The sequence below is a fragment of the Pholcus phalangioides genome, unplaced genomic scaffold (genome assembly GCF_987345545.1).
Source record: "Pholcus phalangioides strain wild (caught in Gottingen) unplaced genomic scaffold, Ppha-v1.0 ptg000007l_1, whole genome shotgun sequence".
Taxonomy (NCBI): Eukaryota; Metazoa; Arthropoda; class Arachnida; order Araneae; family Pholcidae; genus Pholcus; species Pholcus phalangioides.
This window is the reverse complement of record NW_028301600.1, coordinates 30756633-30771891: the sequence shown is the minus strand read 5'-3', so window position 1 is coordinate 30771891 and position 15259 is coordinate 30756633. Positions and strand designations below refer to the sequence as shown.

At 34.2% G+C, this 15259-nt stretch overlaps 1 protein-coding gene across 1 annotated transcript in view; it reads left to right on the top strand.

The window, feature by feature from the left end:
* Positions 1 to 15259, top strand: part of sud1 (Prolyl 3-hydroxylase sud1) — a 40971-nt gene that overhangs the window by 15912 nt on the left and 9800 nt on the right. Inside the window, exons 4-8 of the mRNA XM_089233031.1 lie at positions 825 to 925; positions 4035 to 4148; positions 5078 to 5169; positions 5443 to 5577; positions 5797 to 5907. Of these exons, the coding sequence (XP_089089157.1) occupies positions 825 to 925; positions 4035 to 4148; positions 5078 to 5169; positions 5443 to 5577; positions 5797 to 5907 (553 nt within the window). The remainder of the gene's footprint in view (positions 1 to 824; positions 926 to 4034; positions 4149 to 5077; positions 5170 to 5442; positions 5578 to 5796; positions 5908 to 15259) is intronic.

The window sequence follows — 15259 nt, the reverse complement described above, 5'->3', positions numbered from 1 at the left end:
AACCTATGTAATAACTAGCCAGACTCAATTCATTGAATGAAATAGTAGCCTACTTTGATTGGATTGGATTTTGGTTTTATTGGCATAAGGACCAATTAGGTCAAACTGTGCCAAAACAAATTACCGAATAAAAATAAGATAAAGTTTGTTTTTGTAATGTCAGGAAAATAAATGTATGTATGAGATAAAAAAAAATGATGTGTAAAACAATGTCGTAGATTGTAAGAAACTACAACTTGTTATAAAAACCAATAGCTTTGATGATTTAAAGATGTGAGATGCATCGCAGTGATTAGATAAAATGTCATGAAGTGAAAGATGACTGACCAAAAGCAGTTGTGAAATGATGCCAATGATGTGAGCATGTAAAAACACGAGCAATGGACTTTAACAATGTGGTTCATTTGGGTTGACTCTCGTGTCACAGAGGGTATGATTGTGTGAGGTGACTGTGTTCTATGCTCAACTGGGCAAGCAAGACTTCCTCTTTGCAGTTTGTCATGCAGTTGGAATGGCAATGACTAATTGTGGGCTTTATGACACATAATTTATTGTTAATAGTACTTTGAGAAAATAATTTTTCAATTTATGGGTTATATATCTGAAATACAGTTTCAACCTTTTAAATGATAAGTATTATGAAGAGAAGGTTTTTACATCCAAAAATTTTGATTATGATCTTTTCTCAAAGGTTCAAGTATGATCAAAGAATGTACTGGATTGGATTTAACCTAAATTTTCTATTAAGGTGATGAAATTTCATTAAAATATCATTTTTGTTTATTGAATGAGAAAATATGACACCCTTTTCATATGCTTTCTAGGAACTTGCTCTATGGTGAATGTCTCTCGCTAGTCTCAGAAATCACAAAAATATCATTGACTGATGAAGTGGACATAACATGTGCATTTTATGATTATACTGGTTAGTGAAATAATTTAGCATTTCTGATGTACTTTCATCTTTTCATCATAATGCACTCAATGTGATATTTATGAACAAGACATACAAAATATTCTTGAAGATTAAAATATTGTTGGTATATGTGCAAAATGCCATATGTAAAAACTGCACGTTTTGGGAGACAAAAAAAAACCAATAGCTAACTGATTTCAATACATAAGACTATTTGAGAAAACGCCATAGCTAGTGTTCCATCGGTAAGAAACATGACATTCTCATAGTTGCCAAGTCTCCTGAATTTTAGCTTCATCTCTCAACCTCCCAAAAAGTTCTTGAATCTCCCAAATTTTTAAGAAAATCACAAAAAATCCCTAAAAATTCCCTACTTTATTTAAAAAGAATCCCCGCTTCTGAAAACAATCCCTGAGGAATTTCTTGTGGGGCAAAAAGTCTTTTGCCTCTGTTTTTTTCTCCTTTCGAAATGACGTCACATATCGTAAATGGGGGAATAGTGCGAAATTCCCTTTTTAAGGAAGTTTTACAAACCCAAGAAAAGTTGTCTTATTGTGCAGGGATATATAGCTTCGCAGCCAATAGTCCTGGATAATAATTGAAGATTATAGTGACACGCATGTGGTCAAAACTTCCTCTTTTGTTGAAGTTACGTACGTGCGATAACAAAACATGAATACTGATAAGCAAAAAAAACTTAATGAATTTTAAAGATACTTATTCCGATGAACTTCCTTTCATCAAACGGTCCAGAAAAAGACAGACTTTTTCTTTTTGTATAAGTTGTGTTAAGGACATAAACATCGGTCATGGTGTATAAAGACTGACATCATCACCCATATGAAATCAAAAAAACATCAAGCAAGTGTCACAAAAAGTCAGCATTCTTCAAAAATTGACGCTTTTTTCCTTCATCTTCCAATGATTTTGGCCTCCAATTTCACTTGTTTTTTGCGTAGGGATTTTATTCCCAAGGGCTTAACTTCCCTGTGTGTAAAATTCCTATTTTATTTGAAAAATAAAATCCTTTTGTATTTATTAGGGAGTGGTTTTTTTTATTATAAAATACGGGTCCGCGCGAAAATCTCCCTAATTTCCATTTTCAAAAGTTGGCAGCTATGCATTCTTACAGAGCATGGAACCACGTGAAAAGAAACATTTAGTGGCATAAAAAAATTGAATTTTGACATGACATTTTGCATGCACTCCAGCGATATGTAACTTAGCCATAGCTGTGTGTAAAGGTGAATCTCTTAAATTAACAAACAAAAAGGAAAATACATTTTCCCTCTCTTTCCTTTTGTTACTAGACTGATTGTTTTTTTTATTTTGTTATTATTTGACAAAGCAGACTTCACTCACTGACAGTTGATTGACAGGCTGGGGGATGGAAAGCATGTTCAAATGTGAAAACAACTTCAACACTAGCTGGGCTCAGGATTGCTGAAATAAGATTTTTAAGAACCCAAGATATTTTGGGATTTGCAAAATAAAACGAATTGGGTTAGTCTTATCTTGCATCTAGCTTTGCCACTATAAGGGCTAATGTCAAAGTTTTGATGTAAACTGAAGAGCCAAAACAACTGGTACAGGCATGCGTATGCAAATAAAGAGATATGGAACCAATCAGAGTAGGGCGCTGCGGTAGGCAACGCCTATATAACACAAGTGTTTGGCATAGTTGTTAGATCGGTTACTGCTGCTACAATGGCAGGTTATCGAGATTTAAGTGAGTTTGAACGTCGTGTTATAGTCTGCGCACGAGAGATGGGACATAGCGATGAAATTTGGATTTTCACGTACGACCATTTTCGGAGCCGAAGGCCCACTCGTGTACCCTTGATGACTGCACTACCCCGACAACACCGACATTGGACTGTTGAGGACTGGAAACACGTTGCCTGGTCTGACGAGTCTCGGTTCCAATTGCTTCGAGCTGATGGACGGGTATGGAGACAACCTCATGAATCCATGGACCCTACATGTCAACAGGGGACTGTTCAATCTGGTGGAGGCTCTGTGATGGTATGGGGCGTGTGCAGTTGGTGTGATATGGGACCCCGGATACGTCTAGATACGACTCTGACAGGTGACAGGTACGTAAGCATCCTGTCTGATCACCTGCACCCATTCATGTCCATTGTGCATTCAGACGGACTTGGACAATTTCAGCAGGACAATGCGACACCCCACACGTCCAAAATTTGTACAAAGTGGCTCCAGGAACACTCTACTGACTTTAGACACTTCCGCTGGCCACCAAAATCCCCAGACATGAACATTATTGAACATATCTGGGATGCCTTGCAACGTGCTGTTCAGAAGAGATCTCCACCCCCTCTTACTCCTACGGATTTATGGACAGCCCTGCAGGATTCATGGTGTCAATTACCTCCAGCACTACTTCAGACATTAGTCGAGTCCATGCCACGTCGTGTTGCGGCACTTCTGCGGGCTCGCGAGGGCCCTACACGATATTAAGCAAGTGTAAACGTTTTTTTGGCTCTTCAGTGTATAAGCCACATATAATACAGTGTTTGCCAATACACATCTAAATGCATGATTCACACATCCAAATTCAATTTTACTCCTTCAAATTTTAGGTAATTTGAAATCAAGTTAATTCTGTGTTTTTCATTAAAAAAGAAAAAAAAATGCCCCCTCATAGGCGTACTTAAGATTTTCTCAAGGGGAGGAAGTATAATTTTTTTTAAATTCTGACAAGGGTTTTTAATGTTTTTTCTGCAAAATAACAGTATAATCTTGGCTCGGGTGGGGGTTGCAAACCTCTACCCCCATATGCTAATTCCCCCTCGTCTTACAAAAAATACCCCTTTAAATTTTGGAGTGAAAAATTACTCTTAAAAATTATTTTTTCAGTTGACACTGATGTAAAGCACATATATTTAACATGTATTCATACATACACACAAAACGTCAGCATGGGAAAGAAAAACTTTGTAAAGGGTTTAGGGTTTTGAAAGAAATTTTAACTTGTCATTCAACAGTAAAATGATTTGTTTTTAAATTATGATTGCAATGTTGTGGTTGCTTTTTCTAAAGATGTTTACTTTCACTAAGTTTTGACTTGTTTATTATAATATTTTTTTTTATACAGATGTATTATTATGTCATGATGATCTATTGGAAGGCAGAAGTGTTGCTTTCATCTATTATTTATGTGAAAATTGGAATAAAGATGATGGCGGAACACTAGATTTGTTTAATTCAGGTAAATTTTGTTAATCAATTTCCAAAGATGCAGAAATGTTTAGAAATGAATTAGCTTTTGGGTTTGATAATACGATTGAATAATCGACGTTTGCGTGTACCCAAAATTCCAAAACGAACACGGCTATATGCGTTTTGGAACTATATGAAGTTTTTTCATCAGTAGCAGAAACGAAGAAGAAAAAAAAATATTGAAACTCCTTATAGCGGGAACAATATTTATCATTTATTATAATATCAATATTTTTCAATTATTATATTACAATCAATCATTAAATCAATATTTATCAATTATTATATTACAATCAATCAATAAATCAATATTTATCAATTATTATATTACAATCAATCAATAAATCAATATTTATCAATTATTATATTACAATCAATCAATAAATCAATATTTATCAATTATTATATTACAATCAATCAATAAATCAATATTTATCAATTATTATATTACAATCATTATTTTCCTTTCTTCTTTGTTTCTGCTACTAACTTCATATAGTGCCGAAACGTGTATAGCCGTGTTAGTTTTGGAATTTTGGGTACACGCAAACGTATTGAGATTATTCAATCGCAGACATGTTTGTTAGCTTTAGACAAAAGCATTTTTGATCATTATGATTCTGTTCAATATTTCTGATGCTCAAAATTACATCAACTGTTTCTGGGCTATTAGACCATGCCCCAACAACCCGGAAACCACTTACAGGTCATTGAACGCCGGCCATGAAAGCCTCATACAATACTTCAAACACCTCTACGGGAAGGAAGTTGCCAAATGGATACAATGACTGAAGAATTTGCACAAGAAGAATTAGACCATGGCCTAATAGCCCGAAAACTGCTTGCAAATCATTAATAAAGAAGCTTTTAGCAGATATATTTTTCTATTTTTAAAACCTTTTGTATTTTCTTTAATAGAGAATGGGTATCCTACTGACATATCAGAATCAGTTGTTCCAGGTTATAACAAATTTGTCTTTTTTGAAGTCAGTTCTTATTCTTTCCATCAGGTAATTGATCTTTATAAATATTATAATATTGCACATTACACCAACCTTGTGAATTGGCAAATTATAAACAAACATAATTAAATAACCATAATGAAACTCATAAGATTTGGTTCATATTGCATGAAATTGGACACTTTTTTTGTGTGTGTGACTGTTTTCTAGAGTTCCCTTTCTTTTGCCAAGCTTTTTTTTCTATTAATATTAACATAATTCTTAAAAATAAGTGTAGTATTACATTTCCAGAAATGAAATAGCTACTAAAATATTTTACAGGTTGCTGAAGTTCTAAAAGACAAACGCAGAATAACAATAAGTGGTTGGTTTCATGGTATTACCAATAAATTTGCTGGAAGGTGTACTTCAATACCATCAGATACAAGGATATTTCAACCTGCTACTCTTTTCCATGTATATATATATATATATATATATATATATATATTTTTTTTTTTTTGCTATTATGCTATTATAACTTGAAAATTTTATTTTAGTTTTTACATGTAGTGCAAAACTTTTCAGTTTTAGTTGTAAGAATATTAATTTCTCCACAGTGGAAGTATCTATTTTTTTCCTGCATTTTTCAGAATTTGTATGCCTGTTTAGTAAAAGTTTGACTATTATTTTCAGGAAGATATTGCATCTTGGATCAATCCTGATTACCTAAAACCAGTTGTACAGATTCAGATAAGGAAAAAATTCACAGCAACATCACAAATTCAGCTACCAAATTTTCTTCTTGTAAGTTTTTATTGTGTAAATGTACATGTGAATTAAATATATACAGTGAACCCTCTCGGTTAAAGAACAAAAGAAAGATTCGGTTTACACACATGCAAGACGGACTAAATCTTGAGAAGGAAACATCATATAATTCTAGAAATCTACTGTCACTTGGCTGTTATTATTTATTTTTTCTAGAATAGTTGATCGAAGAATTATATTTCATCAGAGTAAAGTTCTTACTCCCAAATATGGCTCTTCTTATCCAGCCCATGGATCAGCAGCTCATTTGAAACTTTATGGAACTGTAAACCAGAAAAATCTCCTAAGTAATTGTCTTGCAATAATATCATAGAATTAAAATTCACTGACTTCGAAGCTTGTTTTAATATCATACATTGCATACTTCTTATCAATAAAGCTTTGCAACAAGTGATTTACAAAACCATGAATTCAGCAAATATATTTTGACCAGATTATGTTGCAAGCAGAGATTTTGAGGGCTGTGACAATGAGATTAAAGATACAGTCGAAGTACACTTGTAACATATGCCATGGATATTGCCAGCTAGAAAGCTTGTGTCTGTGCAGCCGGTTAAGCTGCTATTCTCATAGTCTAGAGGTCACAGGTTTGAGCCCAGCTTTTCCCAGATGGAATGGACATTTTTCATTTAATTATTCTCATTTGTATTATTTTGTTTCCTAATGTTGTAGAAGTTTCTATAACCAATTTACCTGTATCCAATGAATGTTTTAGCCATGTATAAAATACTCCTCTCAAATTTAGAGGGTGTCAGTTTACCTTTCACGCTGGTAGGGCTTAGACTCAATGAATTTAATCTATTCAACATTTCACTTGTTTTTTGTCACACACAATATAGCATACAGTTTTGTAATCCCGATTCACTTCCATATACACTCATTGCCATAAAAATTTGCGCACCCAGAAGAAGTCGTCAAAATGAAACGAAATTTTACACATGTAAGTACTACGTTGATATAAGTAAGTGATTAGAAAATCCAAGAAAAGGATCATTTATTGCAGAAAAAAGTACAGATGAACAGAAGTTTTAGCACTCTGTTGGACCCCCTCTTGCGTGAATGCACGATGCGATACGAGCAGGTATTGGGGCATACAAGTTCCGTATGATGTCCTGAGACATCTCGTTCCACAGTTGCTGTAAATGCGCCTCTAGTTCGACCAACCTCGTAGGGTGTCCAACTTGCCATCCCAAATGATCCCAGATATGCTCGATTGGTGACAAATCTGGGGATAGAGCAGGCCAGGGAAGGGTGGTAATGTGGCGGAGGCAGTCTTGTGACATCCTTGCTGTGTGTGGCATAGCATTGTCTTGTTGAAAAATGACTACTGGGAGCCCTGCCATGAGTGGCAACACATGTGGCTGAAGGATGTTATGGACATACCGCTGGGCTGTCATTGTGCCATGGATCAATATTAGGGGTGACCATGTATCGTAAGCAATGGCACCCCATACCATGACACCAGCTGTGGGAGCGGTGTGTCGCTGTAAAGCGAAGGCAGAATCGAAGCGTTCACCACGGGGCCTCCACACACGAGCACGATTGTCATCACTGCTGAAGGCGTTGGTGGGTGGGTGTCATTGGCAGCACACGTAATGGGCGCCGCGATACCAGATGTCCTTCAGCCAGGCGCCTTGCGATGGTTCGGGAAGACACAGGGGCTGTAGTGAAGCTGCTGCCTGTGTCTGGATAGCGGCAAATGAGGCAGTTGGCTCTACGCGTGCGTTTCGGATGATGTGACAGTCTTCTTGACGACTAGTCTGTCGAGGGCGTCCTGAACCTGGTCGCCGTGTAAATGACGTCTCTTCTGTCCACTGGTCCCAGCACCTTTTCACAGTAAAATCAGAACGGCCTAGTTGACAAGCTACTCGCTGAGCTGACCACCCAGCTTCCATTATCCCGATGATTCTTCCCCTATCGAACTCTGACAACTGCTCATATGGTCTTCGACGACGGCGTAACGGCATGTCTACCTCAGCATTTCCTTTGCAAACGATTAAATACACTCCAGCAAGCTCTGCTTACCTGTTTTATACTCCAAGGAGAACGAAGTTCAATGCCCTCTAGTGGCATTACGCAATGCGTAATCACGCTGCATTTCTAATCATTTGCATGTCTGCCCAACATGTACCTTCAGGCCAACTTTCGTTTCGATCCCACAATTATTTCTTGGTATGCAAATTTTTATGGCAATGAGTGTATTTTAACCTCTGTTATTACATACTTTGCTTAAAACATACACGAATATATCATACCAAAAACCTCCCTTAATCTAGAAAATAATTCAGATATAATATACCATGCAAATAAAAACGTGGGAAAATGATGCCAAAAACTGACTTTATTTGCTCAACATAAATTTTGTGCAGCTGATATCTTGATTTTTTTCACAGAGCCGTAGGAATTTTTATAATACAGTCGGACCCGCTCATAATGAAATATGAAAAAACAGTAAAACTATTCATTATATATATGCAAACTTTGTTTATATCTGTACCAGCTTCAAAAAATTAAGCATTTAAGCATAACATTTTACATGCACAATATCATTTTTCAATAATATAAGCATTCTTAAAATGAGTAGATTTAAAAAAAATTTAATAAAGATTGAAAATGTAATTTACCCTAGAATACTAACTATATGTCTCAGGAATGTAGATGTATAGTTAGTTCTTATAGTTAGTTTTTATTTTCATTAGCATTCTAGGGGTTAAAATCTGTCGTAATTAAATACATCAACAAAAACATGTGTCTCAATCAGTTTTTGTTTTTTTCTTTGATGTGATTGTGGACCATAGCAAAGCCTCCCAGATAAAAGCCTGAAACATACCTTCATGATGCCACAACCTGGGACCTACCGCGTACACAAAGCATTTAAAACTAGCAACAAACATGTATTTTTTTACTATTGGAAGGAAAAATTCATGTGTGATGAATTTTCATTTTTTTATTACAATTTTTACCTAGTATGGTATATGAAAACTAAATATTAAATTAATGAATTAAATAAAAAAAAATATAGAGGTTTCAAATTCTCTGCCAACAAGTATTTCTAAATGTTTTTTGCTCCCAAGCAAATATTTTTGAAAAATCAGGCAATATATTTGACTGTTCAGCGACTTTACTTTTTTATTTATATAATATAACTTATTAGAATTTGCATTTAAAATAAAAGGATACACAGGCAGTGCACACACACACAAAAAAACCACAACAATGTTATTAAAATATTTTTTATTCTCTGAACTACATTCATGTTATCAATCCAGGGGAGCAATCAAAGGTAAATTGGTTGCTCCTCTAAACATTATCATAAAATTTTTGTAAATGTTCAAATTTATTAATGTATGAGAGGGGAACTTCGAAACATAACATTTCAAAATTTTGATCGGATAATTACAAGTATACATACTCTTGCAATATTACACATTATGAAAAGTCTTACTCTTATTCCACTCATTTATAAAATTTCCATAAATAAATTTTAGTTTCTAATTTTAAATTGTGAATTATGAACACATAAATAACATTTTATTTTCAGAATTTGAGTTGAAAATATTTAATGGGATCCATGGTTTTTTTAATATCACGTTTCAAAATTAAAAAGACGCGTCTAATCAAAATGCACTCACCTTTGTACTTTTTCAAAAATACTTCAAATTAAAAAAAATATTCAGTAATTAAGATTGTTTAATAGCAGCAAGTTTCTTTCAATTGAAGACTTGGCGTTAAAGTTATCATTTTTAGTTTTTGTGTAATTATTCAGGAATACTTTAGATATTATTTTGATACAATCATGACAGAGACTTACCACAATCACAAATACCTTTGAATATTGTCCATTACCTTGTATTGATGTTAAATTGATAGCCACTTTTTTAATTGAAACTTTCTTATAAAATGTTCATAGCTTAACATAAATTTTGGGCATTATCAAGCCAGCTAACTTGTTTGATTTCAAGAAGTTCACAACATTTTCCTGCTAGATATTTCACATTTCAGTTCTGTACCATACTCTAGGACATCTACATTTTATAGCAATACTTGAAGTAATATGCATGAGGTATATAATCAGTTTATTTGAATTCCTCACAAGGCGGTATGCAGCTGGATTGTTGAAATAAAATATTGATGTCCATAATATCATTTGTGGGGAATAGCGAGCAGCTTCCATAAAACTCAGTTCCAACTATTCATGCAGAAAGGATAAAGTTTCACTTATTTTACCATGAAGTACACTTTGGGTCTTTTCCTAGGAACCACTCGTAAGAAGACTCTGGTACAAGATGATTATCGTGCAAGACAGTGACACTCTTTATACTGCTTTTCTTGTTTGCCCCATTGATTTCATTATTTCTTTCTTCTGGTGACTCTTAATTGGTAACTTCGTTGTCAAACATGATGGTTATCCAGCAAGGATTATCACATTAGGGGTGCTAAAATTGGATTTCTTTCCTCAGTACGACAAGGGTTCCATTCAGTCTTTCACTTCCCGTTACAATTTGAACTACAGCTAAAAACACAGCAGCACCAAAACACCTACAAGAAAATGTAAAATGTTACAGGTGTAGTATTTATAATATCCAGCGTTTTTTTTCTTCTTGGGGGGGGGGGGGTTACGCCTTTTCCTGCAAAATAACGCTATAATCTTGGCTGGGGGGGGACCCCCCCCCCCCTTTTGCATACACCAATGTGCAGCATATAGGCAACAAAATTGAATGAATAATTATTCTCAATAATAAAATAAAATATTCTGAATTGTATAAGAATGCTAACACAAGATGACACACATTTAAATTTAATGGTTTAAAATGTAAGTTATATAAATTTGCAAAATATTTTATTATTTATTTAAAAAGTAGACTATCCCTTCATTAGATTTCATATCACTCAGCACATTAATATTTGTATTTTTAATTAATTACAGACGTGAGAAATTTGATTTACTCAATATTAAAAAAAATTTTTATTAGATCTGAAAAATGTGCTCCAATAATTGAACAAGTGGATAAAAAAACTGGTCTCAATACAGAAGGAAATAAAATTTTGACACAAAACAGCAGCGAACATATCTACTTTCCAATTAATTATGCAATATAAAGTCGACAGAAATAAATATTTCAGATATATTGACTGAATTATGTACGTATCCTTTTGTTTTAGAAGTCAGTTGTCAGATGGTTATCAAAGTTCTCAGCTCCTTTTACAATAATTTAAACGAAATTTTTCTGGCTAATGTATTACCACAAATCTAAAAGCATCAATAACAGGTAAATATTAAAATAAATATAAAAACTTGAATAATTTCAATAAAAATATGACTATAAATGCACATGGTATGCTTTGTTAAAAACATCCAAAACAGCCATGCTAAGGACCCGGATTGTGACGTCACAACCTTGGTGGAGTGATACATTATGGCTTGTACTTCTAGGAGGCTTTGACCATAGGCACCGGAACCTAGGGACTGAGACCATTTGAGCCCCCCCCCCCCCAACCAAATAACCAAACAGACCAAATAACACTTCATTGGTTTCGGCTCAGCGATGATGAATCAATCAGTCAGGACATCTTAATTTATATATATAGATCACAAAGAAATTTGTGAAATGTATGTTTGAAAATCAATCAAAAATTTGTTATGTACTTTACTGAAATCTGTGTTTGTTACAAGCAATTAAAATAGCACAGATAAACAAATTCACGGGACACGGAAAAACTTTGTTTCATGTGAAAATTTCTGATATCCATGTTCATTATAAGCAAGTCCAACTATAGCAAAAAATTGATTGTCAAAATAGCAATGCTCTACAGCTAAAAAGTGCCATCTGTTAGTAACAAATATAACTATTGCAACAGAGAAGAATTTTTTTAAATAACAATTTTACAGTGTCTTTCATTGAAAACTGAATGGAATATGCTCTTGAATTGAATGTTTTTTAATTTTTCTGTTGCTTTTGGATCCTTTGGTGAATGGCGGTAATAAAAATTTTTTTTGATCAGTAAAAGCAGAAATCTGCACTGTTTTAACAGCATCAAACCTCTACCTCAAGGTTTTTCAACCTTTCTCATCCTGTGGCACACTCAAAGCTAAGGTTGAACTTTCACAGCACACTTGAATTGAGATTTTAAAAAATATAGTTTTAATGATTTAATTACTAACTCAGACAAAACAATTTGTTGCTGAATTGTAAAAAAGGACTAGAATTCTTGAAACATAATTATAAGTTATGAAATACTTATGTGTTTACAATACTTACAATGTTTTTGGGACTGCTTTAGAAATAATTTAGTATATTTTTTAAAAAGTTGTCGCACCACACTGGTTGAAATACCCTGCTGTACCTATTGAAAAACTGCATGTTGATTGATGACAAGTAATATTCATGGACATCATTAGTTGCTTTTCTATTTTTTTAATTTATTGTATAAATACTGACAAATTTTTTAATTAAAAAAATACCCATTAGCACAAACTCATGATATCGGTGTAATTAATTAAATTAAGAAAAAAATGAATGCATGTTCTTCATATCCTGTAAGTAACTATACTCCGATAAATTTTCAAAATTTCTCAAGAGATATCAACCAAAAACTATATTCATTCTATATTAAATTCAAGTGCTGCATAAGCTTATTTTGTCCAGGACAATCTCAATTATGCACTTCATGCATACATACAAGTGCTATATAAGCTGATTTCAAGACCTTGCTTATAACATACATTTCTCGAATCGCCAAGGGGGTATGCAGGGCTCCCACTCATCCTACTTTTTGATAAAATGCCCTACTTTTTAGTTTTTGTCCTACTTTTCCTACTAAAACCTATCAACAAAATTTGTATAATTGATTTTAATTGAAGAAGGAATCATCGATATAATGCTAAATAATGTAAATGTAGTAAATTGAAATTAATGATTCTGCCAAAGCATAAATTGTATGGTTTTTTAGTTTATTTGGGGGGGTGTATGCATGCCCCCCCCCCCCCACATAGGGGGGCTGACAGGGCCCAGGACGATTATCATCATTTTTTGCTTTTTCACGTTATAAATTAGCTACAGAAGGGACCCGTTAAAAGTCTGACGGAGGGGCCTGCAAAAAATCCCAGCCTAGGGGCCCCGCTACAGGATGTGGGGGCCATGGGTGTATGTGGACCATTTGATGGTTTATTAATTTTTCATTTGCTTAGTTTGAGGGTTCAACAAGTAGAGTAGTGATTAAAAACTTCTGTCTGGTTGAAAAAAAGGAATTTTGTATTTACTACTTCATGATGCTGGACAGTAACTAACATTCATCATTCAAAATTATGGTGCACCTTTTGTGTATAGGTGAAACAACAGTTTGCATTACAAAGCAGTTGGATACATAGGCCTATTCTAGATTTTGTGACTCTGATGATCCCAAAAACATTCAGTTGTCTTCTGTATTTTTACAGCCATGCAGAGGCATAAACAATATTTGCAATGCTCAGCAAAGAGCTAGGAATGGAAATCTTCATTTGTCAAAAGTGATTACACTGGTGCATTGAGAGCTAAAATTTAAACAAATCCCTTTAAAAAAAAAGGGATGCACAATGCAGTAAAACCATCTGGTCTACCTTTACTTATTTATATCAGACCTCATTGTAATTTACACATTTTTCACAGTGCTTTTGGAAGTGATCTAGAACAATGGTTTTCAACCTTTTTGGAACTGCGGCCCGGTAAATCAAATTCCTTATGAGTCTACGGCCCGGTCTGGAATAGCTTACTCGTTCATAAGTTAATAATTAAACAACCAATTACCTTTTGATTGCACACTAATTAATTAATTAATTAAAAACTCATTTAATCGATTAATTAATTAAACACCTCTTTTTAATTGAATAAATTTAAACCCTTTTAATTAGTTGATTAATTTAAACCCTTTTAATTAGTTGATTAATTAATTTTAACAATTTTAATTAATTAAAACCTGTTTAATGAATTGAATCCATTATTATCATATGGAGTGATGCAACATTTTTTTTTTCGGTAATGTATTAATAACGTGCAGACAAACATAAATGAAGTGTTTCATCAGCAACTGCAGTAAACATCCTCATTGCTTAGGCACCGGAACCTGGGTACCGAGGCTGTTTGAGTGCCCCAATATATTTTACGAGGTGGCTGAGCCACCAATAATCAATATATAATGCAACGATCCACTCCCTCTCCTGCATAGGGGTTTGATCCCATATATACAGGACAAAAGGCAACTTTCAGCCCCCTCAATGTGTTCTTCATTTCGGCGCCTCTACCTCATTAAAAAATTCAGTTGGTCACAAATCAATCGAAACATCTTAATATTCAATTTTATAGATTAATTTCGCATAGTCTGTAAAAATACGAAGTTTTCATTCATAGTGGGCAATGGAATTTTTTTTGTGCTGACATCGACGCAGCACTTATTTATTAGCACTATTTTAATAACTTAATTAGTGTAAAATATATTTTACGATCAAACTCTTCGTATTTAATCTCAGCTAGAAAGAAGGTAATGATGTAAAATAAAAATGTATATATTGTAACTCACCATAAAAAAAAGTCCACTGAAGAGCAGAAAATTGTTCAGTTTTGGGCGAAACACTCTTTTTGGTATATTCACGATAGATGCTTATGTGTAACTTGATAAATTTCAAAACTTTGATCGCAGTTTTTCTACTCTAAAACTTAAACTTTTCTCTATTTTTTAACAAAAATTTAGATTTGTGAACCTATTCACACTGGAAAAGAAATCAAAACGAAAACTCTCGCAACGTAATTCACAGCATTTTTGCAAAGAAAACAGTATTCGAGTTATCACCAGTAGTTATGTGCACCATGATGACCTATTCAAAACACACTATTTTCTGTGTGCAGCAGGTGTTTCACTGATTACTTGCTGACATTTGCCACGCATATGTAAAATACTTCATTCGTTTCTGAGAACACATACTAAATCGTTATAATGACTGCTGGAAGTTTTTACCATTGGCCATAAATAATGGATCCAATGGTTGAAGGGGGTTTTCTATTGCCCGGAAATTCCTAACCACTCACAATTATTCCCCTTTGAAGTTATGTGGCTTGGTCAATGGCGATTATCACCGATGTTTTTCCAGTCTCCAAGGAACGTGGGATACCGAGTTTTCTCATGGCATGATTGTCTTCAGGACATTTTCTGTGGTGCAGACAACGGCAAACCATGAACACGCAAACAACAGGGTCATCTGGTTGTCAACAGAGAGCCCTGAACCAATAGCATATTTTTTGAGGAAAGGGCACGGAGAGTATGGAAAAACGCTCCCAACCCCTGCTGTATTGTTTGG